We start from the raw sequence: 20,692 nt of genomic DNA, 5'->3' as shown, positions 1-20,692 counted from the left end.
CGGTTATATAACAGAAGATGTTGTGTTCCGTATATTTTATAAAATATCTTAAATCTAAGTTCAAAATTGGTTTAGTTACGTGGAACGGTTTATATTGTAGAAAGAACTCAGTAGTTCTCTTATTTTAGTTTTTACATCATTTAGCCATTTGTAACATGAAGATTTCATTCCAAAAAATATGCCATACACATTTATCAGTCTAATAATAATCTACAGTATGTGCTGTTGCACAAACTTATACTTCATGTATTTTGTTTTCTCATTATCACTTTAAGTACAATTTTGCTTACAATTTAATAAATATTAATAAAATATTTATTGCATTTATAATTTGCTAATGCACACAAATTCATTAATGGAAACAAAAGAAATTATATCAGTACATGAAGTTTTTACATGAATTTGAACGTTTTTAAATAAATATGAATATTTATAAAAACATTTGTTTAAAAAAACAAATATAGTCTTCTATGGTATTCAATAGCACTTAAAAAATTGCTATAGTTAATGTTTAAAAATTTGTAAGTACAATCGTATATGCAATTATGTTACATTTCATTTTATAAATTATTACATATTTGAAAGATTCGACTTTTGCACATATTAAATGTAAATAAAATTAAAATTATCTAAGATTTTAAATTTATCTTTGATTATATGCTTTATATACAAATTATGATTGAAGTAAATTATATCACATTGCAATCTATAGAAATTCTTTCAAAATATGTAGCAATTCTATAATATTTCAAACAAACTCCTATAAAAAACTATGTAAAATACAATTCATATAACATTTATATTTATGAGTCATAAACAATATTATGCCAAATTAATGTAACAATAAAAACATTGTATTCGGCAACTTATCAACACTATAAAATATTAAATTTATTTTAAACAATGTAAAATTCATTCATTTTTAATTTTTGCATTATTTACTTAAAGTACATAAACATGTTATCTTAAGTACATTCATACAGTGGGTATTTGTACACTGAACAATTTTAAATAAAACTTCATATAATTGAAATTTATTAACTAATAATATAAAATTTGTGATGTTAGTAACTTTTCCAAATACATCAGTACAGTTAAACATTGTTAGAAAATGATTATACGATGTTTATATTATAAATTCTTCTATAACAATATCTTTCGCGTTGCATTTTTTGTATGGTATCTGATCTATAGATCTCTAAAAATAGGTACCTCATTATTTTACAAGAATTAGTTAATAAATCTCAATTGTTTAAAGTTTTATTTAAAATCGATACAAATATTTTCTATATCCACTGTATATTGTATATTATATTGGAATTAATTAAAATTTTTTCTTTACTCCTTGGAGAAATATCACAATTGTTTCTAATTTTATATTTTCATATTTATATATGTCTTTTTCATAAACTGGACAAAATTATGCCATTTCGTTTTAGTCACGCGATGATTATTTTAATAGTGTTTAGGAATTTCTCGAAATACATTTCTAAATGAAATTTTATTATTTCGAGAAAATATTACTATTATTCACAATTTAACTTACAAATTATATGTCCAAGTACCTTTTGCTGACTGAATATAGCGAAGTGGAACAATTGTGTTTCTAACATCGGGACTTTTTGACCTTCTTACACAATCCTGACTCAAAACCCTGCATCCTGGACTTAGAGTTAAACCATTAAAACTACTGCGGGGAATGCTGTCACTACTTGCCACTCTTCTAACATCATTTGCTTTTTTTTCTTCGCAGTTACCAACTACCGACATTAGATTATCTGGTACAGAGTCCCTAAGCTTATATGCATTCTGATTATTTCCAAAATATTTTGAATTCGGATGAACAGATGCATTTTTAGGGCTTCGCATCGAACAAATTTCTGTGTGACCATTGCGACGAATTTGACGTTTATCGGCGTTGTCATCGATCGAATGTCGATCATATATATGTTGATCAAGATTACAGTTTGCATCGTTATCAATACACTGACAAGGTACCATACTATCAAGAGAATCCGAAAATTCAGGACTTGAAATTGAAGAAACACTACCCATATGAGAGAAAACCGTCCCCTGAGTATTTTGAGGACGGCGTCAGAAACATCATTCTTCTAATTCATCCATTCGATTTCTAACGGCCATTTCCACAACTTCCAGGCTCGGATAGTCAAGTTCTTTAACTAGACATAATACAGCTGATAAAATGTTGGAGTTCTAAAATTACAAAGTTTTATGTTATTTTTGTCCCATGTTTGATTTGTATAAAATTAAATAAAATATGAAACATACTCTTGTAACAGGTCTTCTGTGATAATGGAATTGTGATCTACACTTTTCTTTCTCTGAATGTCTGACCCATCCAGGTACTTGGTTCGAATCTTCCTGTAATATTGAAAAATTCCGTTTTATTCATTATTTTCGCTATTTTATATACCTCAAAATAACATTGACAATAATATAATTCTAACTCTCTCTATATTATGATGAACCGGCATTCGTCTATGTTGAGATGATGGTTGATGTTGCTCTTCATAATCTGATTTTATTCTAGGATCATGATGTTCTTTGTATTCAGATTTCAGTCTATTGTCATAATCATAATTATTTCTTTCTGTTCGTCTTTCATCTATAATTTCATTTGTGGAGTATTGTGTTCTTGGAGATGTTTGTGCGTATGTTCGTTGCGACGTATCATTATTACTATATTCCGCATAAGATCTTCTGTCATCGTAATCTCCATTATGTCTGGAAATTGCTGGTCGATCATCATATTCCTAAAAATAATTACAATACAAAAAGGTAATTATAGTGTAAAAAGTCGAATCTTATTTATATTTAATTTTCCAAAGATATAAAAAATATTGTAAAGTTAATTTACAAATAACACAATTGAAAATTGGATGGTTTATGTTTCAATATATAATCACTCATTATAATTATTTATCTACTATTTTTGTAAGTTACATTTATTGTACAAAAATGTTTAAATCTTATCATAAAATATAAAATTTTTATTTAAAATTTTTTTAAATCACAAATCTTTTTTTTCTGAGATCATTTTCAACGTTAAAACAATTACAATTACATTAAAAAAGATAAAATTGCAATATATTGTATCACTTCTATTTTTTACTGAAAAATTAATTTATTAATATCATTCATTAAATTGCAAGTAATATATTTTTAATTAATGAACAGTAGAACTATCAAGGTAGCACTAGAAGTAAATTACTATTTTGCACACGCATTGTGCAATCTATAAAATGTACCTTGATCATTTCAATAGTGTTAGTGGCCACGTTTTCACTGACGTTGCGCGACTCTGTACGTATAGTGTCATCTTTGCTTTGATTCTTTGACTGTCCATTCTGTTGCTGTCAGTATACGATTGCAGACAAAAAGAGCAATAATAAAATCATGCTTATTTATTAAATATTAACTTAGACATTTCGCTCAGCAATGTTACTAAGATAGAAAGCTAATTATTTAATTAAGTATTTCTAAGTTTAGTATTACAATGAAAGCAATCCATCGAAACCTTTGATACATAGAATAATGAACTTCTTTCAGATTTTCATTACATATATTAATGTAAATCTTTCTACATGCAAAATAACATGCACTCGACTTACCTCATATGTATATTGATTATTTTGTGAATAATGATGAGATGGTGATGCATTATAATTTGCATTTCGATGATCTGGATCATGATACTCTTCTTGAGTATGCTGTGTTTCTTCAAAACTTCTCTGTAAACAAATATTTATTAAAAAAATATCTGTATATATTAAATAAACAAATATATATCATTACATAATGATAATATAATGTAAATATGTAATTTTTATAACAAAATTAACATAAAAATTATATAAAATTATTAAAAATGAAATTATTATAAAAACAATTAAAACAGTTTGAATTTTATATTACCTGATCACTTGAGGAACTATATCTTCGATGTTCAATGACTTCAGTTTCTTCAATATACTCAGTAGTAATATCCTAATTATGTAAATGTTATTTAAATGTTAAGACTTTGTTAAAAATGTGTTAACATATCATAACATTCTATTTGAAATTATTATAAGAGCATTAAACAAAAAGATAGATTAAAATTTAATATTAAATTCAGTTAATAACACATATACAACATATTTCATTAATAAAACCAAGTAAAGACTTTAACAAAGATGTTATATGATGAAGTAATGAAAAATGATTTATACAAATATAGTGCGAGGTGAGTATGATTGTATAAATAGTTTTACCTCTGGACTTACTGCATCTGATTGTGGCGGGGAAGCATACATGTCAAGTGGATGAATTAAAACACGACCTCTTGTCAATGCAGTTTGCACTTCCTCAGGTGATACTATTTCATCATCAAGCTTTTGTAGATTTGGTAAAGCTCTTAAAACTGCTAATCGATAACTAGAAATACATCTATCATTTAACTAATCTGTTCAAACAATTAGTAAGTTTTTTAATGCCATGCACAATACCCTTCTTTTTCAGCACAAGGATTTTCACCAAGCCATAAATTTCTTAAATTTGGCAAAGCTTGAAGATAACAAACTTCATTTAAATCTTCAATATTATTATTTCTAACAAATAATTCTTGAAGACTTAAGCAGTATTGAAAATCAGCAAGGGTGTTGATATGGTTAACACTAGAAATAAGTGAAAATATTTTGAAATATAACACAATACAACATAAATATGTTAATTTTTGTGTATAGAAATGTTTATATTAATTGTATTTTGACCATATCATAATCAATTAACTTTAATGAAAATTATAAAAATGCATTTAATAATAAAATTAAGAAATATAAAAGTAGTTATAATATAAAATTCTAATAAAAAAGTTAATAAAATGTAATTATCTTATATGCAAAGACATAAATATGTATAAAGTACTTGAAACTTTTACATATTAGATATATAAATTAGCATTAGATGCTATTATTTCAACATGTTTTGAATTCATTTAAATGAAAGCTTAAATAATTTAAATTATTTCAATTACAGTTGCAGAAGTTAAAGTTTTGTAATTAAATAAATAGAAATTTTATTAATTTATTTCAAATCTAAATGTAAAAATTAATCTTTTATGAGAAACAAGATATATTAGCATTTTTCTTTGAGAATATTGAAATATATTATAATGAATTCAAAATGTGTGGGTAGAACAACTTCTGAAGCTGTAGGTTGTGTATGATCTTGACGTTTAAATAAACCTGTCCACAGTAGGAATGCACTAAGAGATTCTGTAATGTTAAAGATTATAAACAACTGAGATCACTACTATTATAAATTGTTCTTATATAAGAATTTTCAAGTAACATTTTTATACAATAGATATATAAATATAAATTTAAATCTTACCTTAATGACAATACTTCTACATTTTTCATTTTCCTTAAAATGCTTACATCAGTCAATTCTGTACCCCTACATTAACAATAAATAATAATTTAAATATCCAGGAATATCACACATTTATAAATATTTTTCGAAACTTTTACAAAAGAATTTAAAAAATTATTTTATAAAAAAGCAAATCAAAATAATTTATTAATTGTTATAGATTAAATACAAGTATATATGATAAAATTTTATTAATTTGTATTTATTTCAACTAACTAAGGTTATTAGATATGTATATGAATAAAAAAACTTTCTTTTATTCTATTAGCAACATCTAAAATATTTTACAATTCCTTTACAACAATGGAATGATACACTGTCCAATTCATTATTGGAACAATCTAGTTTCCTTAATGAAAATGTAATAAAAAAAAAACTACAAACTCTATTACTATAAATTTTTTAAAAATAAGAATCACAATGAATATGTCATTTTAATATAATTACACAAAAAAATGATTAAATAATAATAGAATAAATGATAACTCATTTAAAAAAAGTAATATTCTTACAAATACTTACCAACAGTTAAGTTTCTTTACTGCAGAAAAATCGGACATTCGTGTCCGAGCCACGACCATTTCCTCTGTTAACTTTACCATAATGATGTTTGATTCATATAAAAATACTTGAAATAAAGTATATGAAAAAAAGGATTTTACAGATGTTAATGATAATTTAAGAGAAAAAAAAATGTGATTCAGATCATCACGACAAATTTCTTAATTGTAAATCAAAGACACAACCGAAACCCATCGCCATGATGGTATGTCGTCGACTAGTTGTGGCGAGAAGTATAGTACAATTGGTACGAAGCTTTCACAAAATACTGAAACGTTCTCGTTTTCCATTCTCCACGAAACACGCATGTGTAAGTATTATACGATAAACAGATGTGCAACTCATATTCATTTCTTTAATTAAATTTAACCTTTTTTTTTACAATTAGATTATGCGAAAGTATTTTAACATATAAAAATAGTAAAATAAATATTATCATACAAAAGTTGAAATTTCTTGTTATGAAATATACTCTGTAAATTAATAGATTATAGAGCAAAATAGTATAATAATAGCTTCTCATAATGTAATAATAGTTTCGCATGATCGTTGGTTGCATTCCACTCTATATATTATTCTTTTTTATCCTTAACTCTGTAAAATAATTTACTAGGGAAATTGTTTCCACTTCACCGATACACTTGTGTACCCTCTACTTTTTGTTATAGGTATTCGGAGAATTAAAATTTTCTGAAATCAAAAAAACACAGTTGTTCATGTATACAGAATGTTAATACGTACATGATAATACGTGTTTTAGAATTGTGAGTTAAAAGTGATCATTTAATTTTTATAATAGTATTTATGACACCTGACGTTAGAAAAATGCATAAGGTTGGAAAATTGAATCCTTCAATTGATATTATTCCATTACAAGGATCTAGTGGAAATTATAAATCAAAAATTATGAATAACAAACACAAAACTGATTCTTCTCACAAATTGCGGGATGATACATTAGTTACACGTGTACAAACGGTAATTTAGTTACTTTACAATATTTATCATCTTTCAGTTAACCGAGTATCTAAAATCAGCATTTTTTATATTATGCAATTTGCAGGATAAATTTATGTATTAAATCTGAAAATATAATACGCAATAACTTTATGTGAACTATTCAAAAACCTGCATTTCATGTCTTCTTTTTTATGTCTTTTTTCACAATTTGCACATCCTTATCTCCTCTCAATATTATATATAATTTTATGAATTATTACTAATATTAATATAAACATTAATTCTGAGTAATTATTATGTGATTTTAATACTTTTGAATAATTGATTTTTTAATTATTTTAGTACATGCATGAGAATGAAAATAAAGTCTATATTGATGTTAATGAAATGGCAGATGCTTTACAAAAAAAGTACAGAGACTACCGTATTAAAAAACGAGGTCCTTTCAGAGCATTAGTACGTAAAGCATACGACGAACTAACAGAAATGTTTGCAGAGAAATATTCTCGTGAATGGCCTTCTTATGATGAAGATGAAGAGGAAGAAGTTGATGTTGAGGTATTTATTTACAGTATTAAATACAATGTAACAAATTTAAAAAAAAATATATTGGTTTTAGTCAGATTCGCAAAATACTATGTTAGACGGAATGCTTTTAAAAATGTATAAAAACTCACAAAACAAACAGAATGGAAATTCCAGTGATAAAGAACTTATAGACATTAGCAGTGATGACGATGTGAGCAAAGTAGAATCAAATTCTAATAAAACAAATGAACCTGAGGTTGTAGAAAAAGATCAACAAAAACCAGGTCCATCTTCAGGTACAGAAAAACCTGCACATGTTAAGGAAGTTGTTGAACAACTAAAAACAGTAAGTTTAACTTTATTCCAACTAGATTTCTTGAATTTATTATTTCAAGTAATGCAATTATGTCAAAATGTTGACAACACCAAAAACATTTTATACATATACTTGATTTGATTTTTGTAGCCTAGTAAAGAAATACAACGAACTACAACAGTGACAACAGCACCTACTACAACAATTCCAAATACAATGATAGAATCCACAAAAAAACGACAACGTGATAAAGATGATAGTAGCCAGTTTATGTTCATAAAAAGAGTTAAAGGCATACCAATTTCTGAATCAAAAGTGACATTTGCAGACATAGGAGGAAATGATAAAGTTTTAAAAACTGTATGTAAGTTACTTGCACATATGAAACATCCAGAAATCTTTAAGCAACTTGGTATATCTCCACCAAGAGGATTTTTACTTCATGGTCCACCTGGATGTGGAAAAACTTTATTGGCATATGCTATTGCAGGAGTAAGATACTGTTTTAGTATGAATAGTTAATTTACTTTTTATTCGATTATTTATTTTATACTTTTAAAAACTAGGAGTTAGGTATACCATTATTGAAAGTAGCAGCACCTGAATTAATAGCAGGTGTATCAGGCGAAAGTGAAGCAAGAATTCGAGAATTGTTCGAACAGGCACTTGCAATAGCACCTTGTGCAGTCTTTTTAGATGAAATAGATACTGTAGCACAACACAGAGCCACAGCTCAAAGAGAAATGGAAAGAAGAATTGTTGCTCAACTGTTATCATGTTTGGATGGTAAGTTATTATTATAATTGAATTACACTAAATTACATTAATGTTAAAATAATTTTTCAAGAAGAAAATGTATTATTGTACAGAACTAAGTTTAAAAGAAAATGGTACCAGAGTATTAGTACTTGGAGCAACGAATCGGCCTGATTCATTGGATCCTGCATTAAGGAGAGCTGGTCGATTTGATCATGAAGTATGCCTGGGGATACCAGATAGAGATGCAAGAGCAAAAATTTTAGCTGTGCATACAGAAAAAGTAGCACTTGCGCCAAATGTTAGTTTATCAACAATAGCTTCACTTACACCAGGGTTTGTCGGAGCCGATTTAGTTGCATTAATTAGAGAAGCAGCTATGGCAGCTGTGGATAGGTAGCTGTTTCAGTATTTAATAAGTGCTTTAAAAACTAATTTACAATATGATCAGTCAGTATATTTTTTATATTCCTGTGTTTTTATTAGAATACTTGAAGATTTGAAGTCGGTTCCAGATAATAAATCTTCAGAAATTCCAGAAGAGAGAAAAGTTGAAAGTTTTAAAAATTCTAATAATTTAATCGAAGAAGTAACAATTGAACCATCTACCTCAAATCAAAATAATGTTCCTAAGTTAAATAACACAAATAATACAGAAAGTCTTCAAGCAACTTTAGAGATGGATATAATACAAGAAAATTCCAAATCTCCGGATTTAACAGGGTTACTTACTTGGTTACGTAATGATCCGCCACTTTCTTCAGAGCGATTATCAAATTTGTCCATTGAACACAGTGACTTTGAAACCGCCCTTCGTATTATTCAGCCATCAGCCAAAAGGGAAGGTTTTGCAACAGTACCTGATGTTACATGGGATAATGTCGGCTCATTACAAGATATTAGAGAAGAACTACAAATGGCTATACTTGTAAATATATTTATATTGATTTAATTGGATTATAATTGAAATAATTAGATATATTTAAAACATGTAAAATATTTTTTGTTTGATATTCTAGGCTCCAATTCGACATTCCGAACATTTTACAGCTTTAGGATTAACAGCACCTACTGGAGTACTATTATGTGGTCCACCTGGTTGTGGGAAAACATTATTAGCTAAAGCTATTGCAAATGAGGCTGGTATTAATTTTATCTCCGTTAAAGGACCGGAGCTTTTAAATATGGTAATAATTTTGATGATTGCAATATTGTTATAAAGTTCAATTACTAAATACTTTATTTTTATTATTCCAGTATGTCGGTGAAAGTGAAAAAGCAGTTCGGCAGTGTTTTATTAGAGCTAGAAATTCTGTTCCATGCGTTATATTTTTTGATGAGTTGGACGCATTGTGTCCCAGGCGATCAGAAGGTGATAATCCGGCTACTTCGCGTGTTGTAAATCAAATGCTGACTGAAATGGATGGAGTGGAAGAACGACAAGGAGTATTTTTGATGGCTGCCAGTAATCGTCCTGATATTATAGATCCAGCAGTATTGAGACCAGGAAGATTAGATAAGATTTTATATGTTGATTTGCCTACCTCAGCAGATCGCGTTGATATCTTAAGAGCATTAACAAAGGTTTTATCGAATAATTGTAAAAACGTTCCTAAAAAATGTGCTTCCTTTAAAACTAAATTTGTGCTTACAGAATTCAACTAAACCAAAATTAGCTGCAGATGTAGATCTTAAAGAAATAGGATATAACAATAAATGCGATGGTTATACTGGAGCCGATTTAGCTGCTTTAATTAGAGAAGCTGGAATAGAAGCATTAAAAGAATTAATGGATATGCATTATTCAGGACAACCAGAAATCTCTATGCGACATATCATACTTGCATTTGATAAAATAAGGCCGTCCGTACAAGAAAAGGTAAATACGTTTGTTTCATTAATAAAAATAATAAAATATTTTATTAATAAAAATATATATAACTCGTAGGATATTAAACATTATGAAAAATTAAAAAGATTATATTCGATTAAAAAGAAATCCGACGATACACCTATGGAAACTCCAATAGATACACCTATGGTAGATGTAGTTATGGAACCTATGGAAACGTGAAGTAAAAATAAATCCTAAATAAGTATGTAAAAAATCTTCCATTGCAAAGTACTTTTAAGCAGATGACAGTGAACCTCACGCAAAAAATATATAATGTAACGCCTTAAGATTATTTTTATAGTTGACATTTTAGTGTTTATCTCTAACGATCAAAAGTGCAACTGTAACATACTAAATCTCAATTTTGTTTTCAAATAAAAGTTGATCATATTCTTGATTTTTTAAGTGTAGGAGAGTACAAAATTTATTTTGTATTGTATTTTAACTTTGTCATTAATATAATATTTCTATAAAATAAATCATATTTATGTTCAATTATGTTTTTGAGTAATGGTAATAATTTTTTTAGTTTAATAACAAAAGAAAAATTAAGTCGATTATTTGCTATGTACATAAAATCTAATAAAAATTTTATGATCCGATTTTGTCAATAAAAAACATTTTATAACAATTTATTTAATTTATTTGTCTACAAGAAACAACTGTCATTTTATTTTTTAACTTATATACTTTTATATATATGTATTACATAAAAGATACATCGTAAGTCATAAAAGATATTCGTGTAAAAATACTTAACACATTGTCGGCCGCTGTCATGTACGCGACTTCTCGCCAGCAGTTGTCGGCCGGCGTCTTGAAAACGTGATTTTGTACCACAATTTTCATAAGACGTACAAAAATGATTTTAGGCCACAAATTATTTAATTTATTAAAAATATAAGACTATGCAATAGAAAAAAAAGTAATAATCGGTTTAATCCTTTTTTTTATCAATAAATATACTGTAATTACTTATTATGCTACGAATGACTTCGTAAATGTCGCGGTGGTAGGCAATAAAAATCTGCGTGACATGCACCGGCAGCAACTTGAAGGCGACGTGAAAAATGTGCGGCCGTCAAGGTGTTAAATGTGTAATCTTATACATTAAGTTTTTTAATTTTATAGCTATTAATTCTGTCTCGTTATTATATATAAAATATTATCACCACTTGTTTTTTAGTTTGATATAAATATAATAGCTTAAATGGCAAAAATTAAGCTTAAATACTTGATTACATTAAAATTGTATTTTAATTAAATTAGTAATAAAACATAATTGTTAGAAATATATAGAGCACTATTTTAAATTATATAATGTTTTATTTTATGTATGAAATAATTGAATATTAATATTAGGAATAATATAAAAAAATACCTCAAATAGATTTTTTATTATGAAAACATAACTGTTTTATGAGATAAAATGAACGTTATCAATTTAGCTACTTCATTATGGTACATATGGTTCTGTCGTTCGATTTTGTACAATCCAAGGATGTCTTAAAACATCTTCTAAAGGTAATCTTTGAGCTGGATCAAGTACTAATAACTAGAATAAAAAAATGGAAAATTATCATTTATTACTACTTTTGTTTAATAATCAAATTTTTTAATTATTTAATTTAATATTAATCATGTATTGTTATAAACATAAAATTGTAACTCACCTTAGATATTAAATTTTTAGCACCTTCACTGACAAATTGTGGAATTTCGTATTGGGCTTTTCTGATTTTTACATATGTTTCATCGTAAGATTCAGATAAAAAAGGAGGTTTACCAACTAAACATTCATAACAAAGTACACCAAGTCCCCATAAGTCTACAGTATGATCATGTGTTTTCCCAGCAACCATTTCTGGTGGTAGATAATCTAAAGTACCACAAAGAGTAGTTCTTCTAGAAGAGGGGGCATGGACAGACCATCCAAAGTCTGCCATTTTTAATTCACCTTTTATACCAAGTAATAAATTTTCAGGTTTGATATCTCGATGTATCACCTTTTTACTGTGACAGTATTTTAAAGCATCTGCTAATTGAGATATATATGTTGCTGTCCTAATTTCATCAAAACGCTTTTTTGGTTGAGCATTCAATTCTTTAAATAATTCTCCATTTGGAGCATATTCCAAAATTAAATATATCCTTTTATCATCATGAAAATACCCATACATTTTTAAAATATTTGGATGCCTAGGTAAACATAAAAATGATATATTTATTTTATTTATATATTTATCAGTTCATCTGATAAATATATCATTTATCATTTATATTGTAATAAAAATTAATGATAGTCAAATGCAAATTTAAAATTTTTGTAATAACAGTCGATATTTTTTTTATTGTAAATAAGTGGAATTTTTACCTTAAATGTGTTTGAATTTCTATTTCCCTTCTAACTTGATGTTCTACATCGGCTTTCTGTATTTGTGCTTTAAATAGTACTTTCATAGCAATAATGAATTTTGATTTCTTTTCTCTAGCTAAATAAACATTTCCATACTTTCCTTTTCCCAATGGCCGTCCAATATCAAAATCAGTTAAAACCCATTTCTTTTCACTTTGACCTTTTTTGTTTGTATTACTTTGTTCTGCGTTATTTTCAATATCTATGTTCTTTTTAGATGTTCTTTTAAGATTTGTTTCATTTTCTTCCTTATCATTAGTTGTATTTGGTACATATGTTATTGTATTATGAGATACAGATGATTTAGGTGGCGGCATCAATTCTGTTGACTTTTTAGAAAGGTTTTCTTTATTTTGCTTGATATTTGCCAAACAAATACTATGTTGATTGTTTGTATTATCTGAATTTTTTACACTTTTTGATGTATTTTCAATTAATGCTGTGTTCACTTTTGATATTGTTAATTGTTTAAGATTATTTTGAACTTGAGAAATTGTCTTAGATGTTTGAGAATCAGTTCTTCTATCCTCCAACATTGCTTGAATATCGTCTATAATTATAAATGACACGAGTAGTAAGCGAAAACTATTTATAAAATATTAATTTACTACACACTAAAAAGATTAAAAACTATAAAATGACATAAAAATTCTTTATATATTAATAAAAGAATTGAAACTTCGTATAAATACATACATATTTTGCATTAAAATTACATAGTCAATACTTAAGGAAAAGAAGTACAGTGTACTTTTAAAAATTACCTAAAAATCACAATGAATTTTGAAAATATTTTATATACTATTCTAGAAAATTAATAATAATAATTAAAAAACTTACGTTTAAAACAGTAAATACAAATTCTTCCACAAACAACGTACTTTCAATACTGTTTCAAAATAACGAATTCTTATACTTTATTCTGATTGGTCAGAATGTAAAATCATATGTATAAATTACAAGATGTTCAACTCTGTTATAAATCGTCACAGCTTTAATTGTGGCTCCCTAAAGTGTTAATTTTAAGAAATACTTGGCAATGTCGTTTCTCATAGCAAATCAAAAATAAATACGAATTAGTAAGTGATTAAAATAATTACCAATGATAATTATTAATCATAATATTTAATCAGTTTTATTAAAATTCCTTTTACTCATTGCCTTGGCTACGCTACATTTATCACGCCAAGATTCGTGTAATATATACTTCTTAAAATTGATATTACGAAGAACCACAAGGTTGGAATTCAAATTTGTATAGATATATACTGATAACTAAATATAATAAGATATTTTTGATCTATCTTTTTTGCTCAGATTCTATTTAGACATTGTGAAATAGTCTTATAAATAAATAGCTATAATAAAATTTTATTTATTATTATTTTACATATCTTCAATATTGAATTAATGATCAATGTTCATATTTATTACTTTTAGCATTATTAATTTAAATTAAGATATAGAATACAACTTATCACTATGTGTATCAATGTAAATGTTATAATTGTTTTTAAAACAATTTGACTGCAATTATGACAAATGCGAAGTTTCTTTATGAAAATTAAAATTTGTTCTGCAAGGCATGGTTCAAAATACCATAGATTAATCTTATAATAAAAGGAGCTTATTTTTTATATTTTATATTACACTAGTGAACAAAATATGCATTATTCTATATGAATCTTAAAATATTCATTTATTTGGTAAGAGTAATATATTCATTATAGTTTAACAAACATTTGTAAACAGAGTTTCTTATGTCTATGTTATAGACCACATTTAGAAAAATATTTTATATAGAACGCAATTTATATTTTTGATACTAACTTAAAATTAAACCAAATTTCTGTAGGTGGAAACGATATAGTACTCAAATCTCCTTCAAGACAGTGCAGTGTTAATTTGAAACTGTCTCTTTCAAAAATATACGTCTTTTAACAATTACGTGTTTTATGCATTATTAGTATAACAATTGTAATTGAGCACGAAATAATAGGCGACTTAATATTTATAGTTTTTATGAAAAGTAAGCAATACTGTAAGTAGTATTACCTTACAAATAAAGTTTGCAGTCAAAAAATTAAATTGCCTCTAAACAAAACACAAAAAGCATCCTAGATACAGAAATAGGTATTGCTTCTTAAAGCTTTAATTAACAACCGTACTTTACCGTTCGCACCTAATATACACGATTCATTCTAAATATGGCCATAATTTCATATATGCTTAATAAAAGTAAAATTTTTGTTGCTTCAAGTACAAATTAAACTTCATTATTCAAAAGTTTCTTATCGAATAGAAATTCTCCTAGCGCTCCATGTGCTGTCATCATTTTGCCCAAAGTTGAAATTTTTCCTGCAAGATCACGCTGCCCTTTGTATTGCTCAGTTAAAAACTCTCCAGTCAGGTAGTCCACCAGCTGAAATTAAACAATGTGGATCAACGAAATAAACTACACGACTTTACCTGATAATGTAACTTACATGATAGTCGTTGAAATTGCTGTTATCTGGCTTCTCACAATTTCTGATAATATTCTGAATTTGTTTTGTAACATTAGTTTCTAATTCAAGAGCCTCTGTAAGAGCTCCAACGCCATTACTCCAAGTTTCACGCAATGGTAACTAAAAATAATATTTATATATTCTATGATATTGTGCAACATAAAATCAATTTATATTTATAATAATGTTTTCCTATTGAATAAATAGATAAGTAAAATAATTTTAGATACATACCAAACGACTACTTAAAAGTTTGCTAACATCATCTGTTAATTGACCGCGCATTAATAGATATTCAATAATTTTTATTGCATGTTCTCTTTCTTCATTGGCAGATTCAAAGAAGAATTTACTAAATCCAGGACGATTAACTGAATCACGAGCAAAATGAGCACCCTGAAATAAAGTAGAATATAAATAAAATAAATACAAATATAATATTTTTAATGAAATACAACATAAAATAATGAAAAAATGCAATTACCATTGCCAGATAAGTCATAGCAGCTTTAATCTCAGTTTCCACCTGAGATTTTAAAAGATCAACACATGAATTAGCCATCTCCAGCCATGTGTCTGATATACCTTGAGGCATAGGTACTGTACCTACAAATAATCAATTTAATAAAATTAGATAATTAATATCAATTAAGTATTCATTTGTAATAAAAATATAGTAATTTATAATTTATCAAACTCCTAAATAATACAGAAAGAAATATAAAAGGATAAAAGTAATAAAAAATATTATAAAAACATGTAATATTTTTTTTTAATATGTTGAAATATTATAGTAATATTTTGTAATTCCGTATTGTAGATATCTTAATTAATCATAAATAGATAATAAATCAATGATTACAATTTATCAAACTTATCTTTAGGATAAGATTATATTCTCATATCTTTTATAATTACAATAACACTAATTAGCCAGCTGCAGAGTGTTTCAGTCATTATTATTTTAGTGTTTAATTTTTAATATTGTTTTCAACTTCAATGTGCTAATATAACAAAACAATTATAAAAAAACGAAATTAATATCAAAAAATATCATTATTTGAATGAATGTGAAATGTTTTTATTTAAGATTGAAACAAACACCACTTCTAAGATAATGCAAAAGGAAGTCAATGATGTAAAGTAGCTATGATTAAATTATCTGACTTCTTGGAACAATAATACACTTGTACTGAATGTGGACTTTAGAACATGCAGTAATCAATACATTTATACTGTCACGTAAAGCTTATCAAATGTTATCGTTGTACAAATAAGATTGTCAATAACAGTTACTAATTAATAGCCTAGAATCATGAAAGACCATTAACTTGTTCTGAAACTTCAAAAATTATCCATCAAATATTTTACGAATATTTTTATTAATAATTTTATTTTATTAATGATGATATGTGATTATTAATAATGAATGATATTGCAATAAAATTTTGTCGTTGCTCTATATAAATATTTTATAAATAAGAATAATGATGAAATATCTGAAATGTTTATTTCAAAAACACAAATACACAGTAAAAGTACATAATAAAGTAATATAATAAATAATTCAATGAACGAGGAAATTTAAAAAGTTTATATTATAAAAATTGCATCATAATTTCAATCATTTTCACAACATCTAACATAAATTTCTGATAATGCTCGTAAATGCGAATAATAACACAATGAGAACTATGAAATAAATATGAATAATGACACATTGAGAATTGTGAAATCATATTCTGTGACAAATAAGTTCAGTTATCTAAAATGACTAAAAGCCAGACAAAGAGAGATAACATGCAAACTCATGCTCTTTCCCCACAGAAAAAATATATGAATTATTTTAAAATTTTACATTTATATTTTTGTAAATGTATATATTTCTTCACAGTTTTTTTTGTACATCCATGAACAATATTATATAAAAATTAATATATGTATGAAAAAACATAAACTACAGAGGTGTTTACAATAACACAGATTACTAATATCTGAAGTTCATTTAACTTTTATTGTTATTTAAAACGTATTACAATTTTACGTTAAAAAAAATAATGTACAATATGTCTTACATACATATAATACCCTTTGAGCAATTATTTCCGAAAAATATACGCGTTAAGTTGTTGCATACGACACAAACAAATTACTATTACGTTCTTTCGCGGTATTATTAGGTATTAATTTATACTAAAATTAATAAACACACCATATCTATATATTTGATATCATTTCAGGAAATACAATGCAGGATAATATCCGTTTGAAAAATGGAAAAGATAAGGAACTACAATGGAATCTATCGAGAAATCTCATGCTAACCTCAATTGTTTTATATGAGTGTCACAAAAAAAAAAGATTTGAAGCAAATACTGTAAGAAAAATAATAAACTTACATTTAAGTTTATCTCCTAATGATCCATCGATGTAAAGGAAAGCGACGAGAAAAACGTAAATCAGCTTCATCGTAGAATTTTTCTAGAGGCTGTAATTTAAAAAATCGCGACAGTACTTGTAATTTTGCCTGTTTCAGTAGCAACCTTTATACACACTGGTATAGAAGGCTGCCTTTAGTGAAGCTAAATAAGAGAACGTGCGTGAACTAAACACGATGTACGGCCATCGATTATTTAATAATTGACCAACAAATGCGTATCATTCGTACTTTAATCAACAGGGAGTAACTGGAATTTTCTATTCCCTTTCTATCACGCATGCGCTCTGCCTATCAGCTGACTATGACTACATGAAAAACTACCAACGAATGTGGTTCTTCGATGTTCATTGTTGGAAGAACGTCGAAGCGAGAGTATTCACGTTGCTTTCCTTTAAACGAATACATCATTTGAGTAGGTACGTAGATATGAATAATTTTAATTATATCATTATTTCTGTTATACAGAATGATTCAAATTATAACAATAACAATAAACCATATCCTTTTTTTGGTTAAAATTAGGAAAAAATAGTACAAAAAAAAATAAATAAATAGTTAAAGGTAGATTACTTATCTTGAACTTATCCTGTTCATGTTTTTTTGTATAAGTTCAATATACATATAGTCCATTTTGAACAATTTATCTCCTAATTTCAACTTTTTTCTAACTGGCTTATAAAGAAAAATGGTTTGTATGTGAATCACCCAGTATAATTAAAAAATTAAATTAATGCTGTTACGAGATCGAATATTTTTAAATATATATTATTTCATTATCATTTGATACGCAAGATATTGCGCATTTAAAAGTATAATGACGAAAATGCTTGTGTGGAGTATTTGATATCTATAAAGATTGGACTATAAATTTTTCTTTCTGCATAGATGCGTAACGTACATAGATTATATTGTGTGAATCAACATCGTTAAGTTGTATTGGTATTTTTATTCGGAACTGGGTTATCATATATTTTTATTGTCGTTTTTCGGTTACCAATTCAGTATGTTCTTATAAACATGACATTAATTACGCATATTATTTAAAATTTAGTAATGATATCATTGTTTGTGTACATGGAATGTATTTTGAAATTGTTAAAAGTATTTCTCAATAAATTGATAATATAAAAATAAATAATATTTAGATAATATTAGAAATATTTATTTTATTTATTACTTAAAATTACAGAGAACATGCTGTTCTTTGGAATATTATCCATTCTTCTAGCAGTTGTCTTTGCTAAAGATACCTGCTATACTGATGTAGGTGCAGCTTGTAACTCTCTACCAAAACCAGGTGATAAGAGTATTTAATATTTAAAAAATCATTCTGATTGAAATTTCTTTGTGTACTGATATTTAAATTTATATATTTAAATATACCAATATTTAAATTTTTAGATAGAGAATTGATGTCAAATTGTAATGCAAAGTATGGATATACTAAAAAACATTTAACTGATCTTCAATCATATGCAAATGCTAATATTGGAATCAGCTTTGAGTTTTTATTAATGTCTAGTTATTTTGGAAATTATGAAGATCAACGTGAAGGATTTAAAAAATTATATCGTAAATTTTCTGATGAAATGTGGGAAGATGCAATTAATACAATCAAATATATCACCAAACGAGGTGATATAATGAATTTCAATGAATCACCACGCTTTGTGAAACCTGTATGTACATTTTTGTACTTTATAATTTATAATTATATAATAAAAAAGACAAAAATATTAAAAGTTATTAATTTTATACATTTTTTTTTAGACAAATGTATTAGAGCTGAATGAACTTAACAGTTTAGCCAAAGCACTTGATAGACAAAAGCAGCTTGCAAATGAAGCTCTGCGTATACATTCTACATTTACACAAATTAATAAGGAAGATGATGCTGCTCTTGCTCATTACATCGAAGAAAAATTCTTAGAACCACAAGCTGATCGTGTTCGAGATTTAGCAGGCTATACAAATGATTTGAAGAACTTGTTAAGAACTGGCGATGATCCATCTGTAGCTATATTTTTGTTTGATGAATACCTTAAGAAAAGTTTGTAATTTGTTTACAACTGAAATTGAAAGAGTATAAATCAGAATTTTGTATCTACCATTATTTTAAAAATTCCCTATATGAAGAAGTTTTGTTCATAACAAAACATCATTTTTTCAGTTATGCAGAATTCTATATTTAGAATTAATGAATATATATATTATTTTTTAATACATTTCATCTAATAAAGTGTATACTTCATGAATTGTATTTTTAATTATTACATTATTTTACATAAATTAGTATTAAGGAATAGGCAAGAACTCCTTGAAAGTAAGTTATAATTAGAAGATGATGGTAAAAAAAAAAAAAAACGAATTTTATTAAATATATACAAATAAGAAAGAATTAACATTTTTTGGCCATTAATACAATTTTATTTAATTCCAAAATTAAAGTTTGATTTTATAGTAAGGAAATTCTATGCTTAATTTTTTTGTAAAAATATATCTAACAATAAACAAATAATGCCTTATGATATTTTCTTTTTTTTTATGAACTGATTGTGTATATAACATTTAATTATGTTTAACATATTTTTAATATGTATATAATGGAATAATTTATCATTTTAATAGATTAGAAGGCTAATTTGTTCAGTAGTATCATTGTTATGATACATTTAAATCATCTATTATAAAATGAAGGCACATTATCTAAATATTACTCTAATTGTAAGTATAACATATTTTCATTCTTATAAAAAATTATATTTTCCTTAATTAAATTTCAATTAAAATTAAAATAGATTTATTTGTTATAGTTTAAAAGCACAAAGTCGAAGAAAACAAATAACGTGTTTAACATATCAGATACTTCCATTTTTTT

The 20,692-nt window shown here is 26.3% G+C and overlaps 5 protein-coding genes across 14 annotated transcripts; 2 read left to right on the top strand and 3 right to left on the bottom strand.

Annotated features, from left to right (window-relative positions):
- Nucleotides 1-1,731: 1,731 nt before the first annotated feature.
- LOC122530139 (cilia- and flagella-associated protein 410) lies at nt 1,732-6,097 on the bottom strand. 6 transcript variants are annotated; one of them, XM_043656824.1, is made up of 10 exons: nt 5,959-6,097; nt 5,395-5,460; nt 4,509-4,676; nt 4,275-4,437; nt 3,937-4,008; nt 3,633-3,752; nt 3,270-3,374; nt 2,469-2,774; nt 2,290-2,382; nt 1,732-2,214 (listed from the first exon to the last, which is right to left on the bottom strand). In XM_043656824.1, exons 1-10 carry the CDS (start codon nt 6,036-6,038, stop codon nt 2,104-2,106), a joined length of 1,284 nt encoding a protein of 427 aa, XP_043512759.1. In that variant the 5' UTR covers nt 6,039-6,097; the 3' UTR covers nt 1,732-2,103. The 6 variants fall into 6 exon arrangements, with proteins under 6 accessions (XP_043512759.1, XP_043512760.1, XP_043512762.1 ...); XM_043656825.1 differs by having other exon boundaries at nt 2,478-2,774; XM_043656827.1 differs by having other exon boundaries at nt 4,287-4,437.
- Nucleotides 6,098-6,220: 123 nt separating this feature from the next.
- LOC122530137 (nuclear valosin-containing protein-like) lies at nt 6,221-10,947 on the top strand. 3 transcript variants are annotated; one of them, XM_043656821.1, is made up of 12 exons: nt 6,221-6,307; nt 6,666-6,975; nt 7,300-7,515; nt 7,577-7,831; nt 7,952-8,293; nt 8,368-8,587; nt 8,671-8,953; nt 9,044-9,485; nt 9,577-9,744; nt 9,815-10,141; nt 10,212-10,436; nt 10,506-10,947. In XM_043656821.1, exons 2-12 carry the CDS (start codon nt 6,802-6,804, stop codon nt 10,629-10,631), a joined length of 2,778 nt encoding a protein of 925 aa, XP_043512756.1. In that variant the 5' UTR covers nt 6,221-6,307; nt 6,666-6,801; the 3' UTR covers nt 10,632-10,947. The 3 variants fall into 3 exon arrangements, with proteins under 3 accessions (XP_043512756.1, XP_043512757.1, XP_043512758.1); XM_043656822.1 differs by lacking the exon at nt 6,221-6,307 and having other exon boundaries at nt 6,602-6,761; XM_043656823.1 differs by lacking the exons at nt 6,221-6,307; nt 6,666-6,975 and having other exon boundaries at nt 7,391-7,515; nt 7,581-7,831.
- Nucleotides 10,948-11,181: 234 nt separating this feature from the next.
- On the bottom strand, nt 11,182-13,921 carry LOC122530140 (aurora kinase C-like). 2 transcript variants are annotated; one of them, XM_043656832.1, is made up of 5 exons: nt 13,708-13,921; nt 13,564-13,631; nt 12,826-13,417; nt 12,125-12,650; nt 11,182-12,006 (listed from the first exon to the last, which is right to left on the bottom strand). In XM_043656832.1, exons 3-5 carry the CDS (start codon nt 13,401-13,403, stop codon nt 11,908-11,910), a joined length of 1,203 nt encoding a protein of 400 aa, XP_043512767.1. In that variant the 5' UTR covers nt 13,404-13,417; nt 13,564-13,631; nt 13,708-13,921; the 3' UTR covers nt 11,182-11,907. The 2 variants fall into 2 exon arrangements, with proteins under 2 accessions (XP_043512767.1, XP_043512766.1); XM_043656831.1 differs by lacking the exon at nt 13,564-13,631.
- Nucleotides 13,922-14,547: 626 nt separating this feature from the next.
- Nucleotides 14,548-18,062, bottom strand: LOC122530142 (ferritin subunit). The gene is made up of 5 exons (XM_043656835.1): nt 17,774-18,062; nt 15,859-15,980; nt 15,609-15,770; nt 15,354-15,494; nt 14,548-15,289 (listed from the first exon to the last, which is right to left on the bottom strand). The coding sequence occupies exons 1-5, from the start codon at nt 17,841-17,843 to the stop codon at nt 15,134-15,136; spliced, it is 651 nt and encodes a 216-aa protein (XP_043512770.1). The 5' UTR covers nt 17,844-18,062; the 3' UTR covers nt 14,548-15,133.
- A 16-nt stretch (nt 18,063-18,078) lies between these two features.
- LOC122530141 lies at nt 18,079-20,069 on the top strand. Of its 2 annotated transcripts, none has more exons than XM_043656834.1 (4): nt 18,079-18,230; nt 19,004-19,111; nt 19,222-19,493; nt 19,585-20,069. In XM_043656834.1, the coding sequence occupies exons 2-4, from the start codon at nt 19,009-19,011 to the stop codon at nt 19,870-19,872; spliced, it is 663 nt and encodes a 220-aa protein (XP_043512769.1). In that variant the 5' UTR covers nt 18,079-18,230; nt 19,004-19,008; the 3' UTR covers nt 19,873-20,069. The 2 variants fall into 2 exon arrangements, with proteins under 2 accessions (XP_043512769.1, XP_043512768.1); XM_043656833.1 differs by having other exon boundaries at nt 18,080-18,230; nt 19,216-19,493.
- Nucleotides 20,070-20,692: the final 623 nt, after the last annotated feature.

This window comes from Frieseomelitta varia, unplaced genomic scaffold (assembly GCF_011392965.1).
Source record: "Frieseomelitta varia isolate USP_RPSP 00005682 unplaced genomic scaffold, Fvar_1.2 scaffold_330, whole genome shotgun sequence".
NCBI lineage: Eukaryota > Metazoa > Arthropoda > Insecta > Hymenoptera > Apidae > Frieseomelitta > Frieseomelitta varia.
The sequence above is the reverse complement of the archived record's forward strand: the minus strand, read 5'-3'. Positions and strand labels throughout refer to the sequence as shown.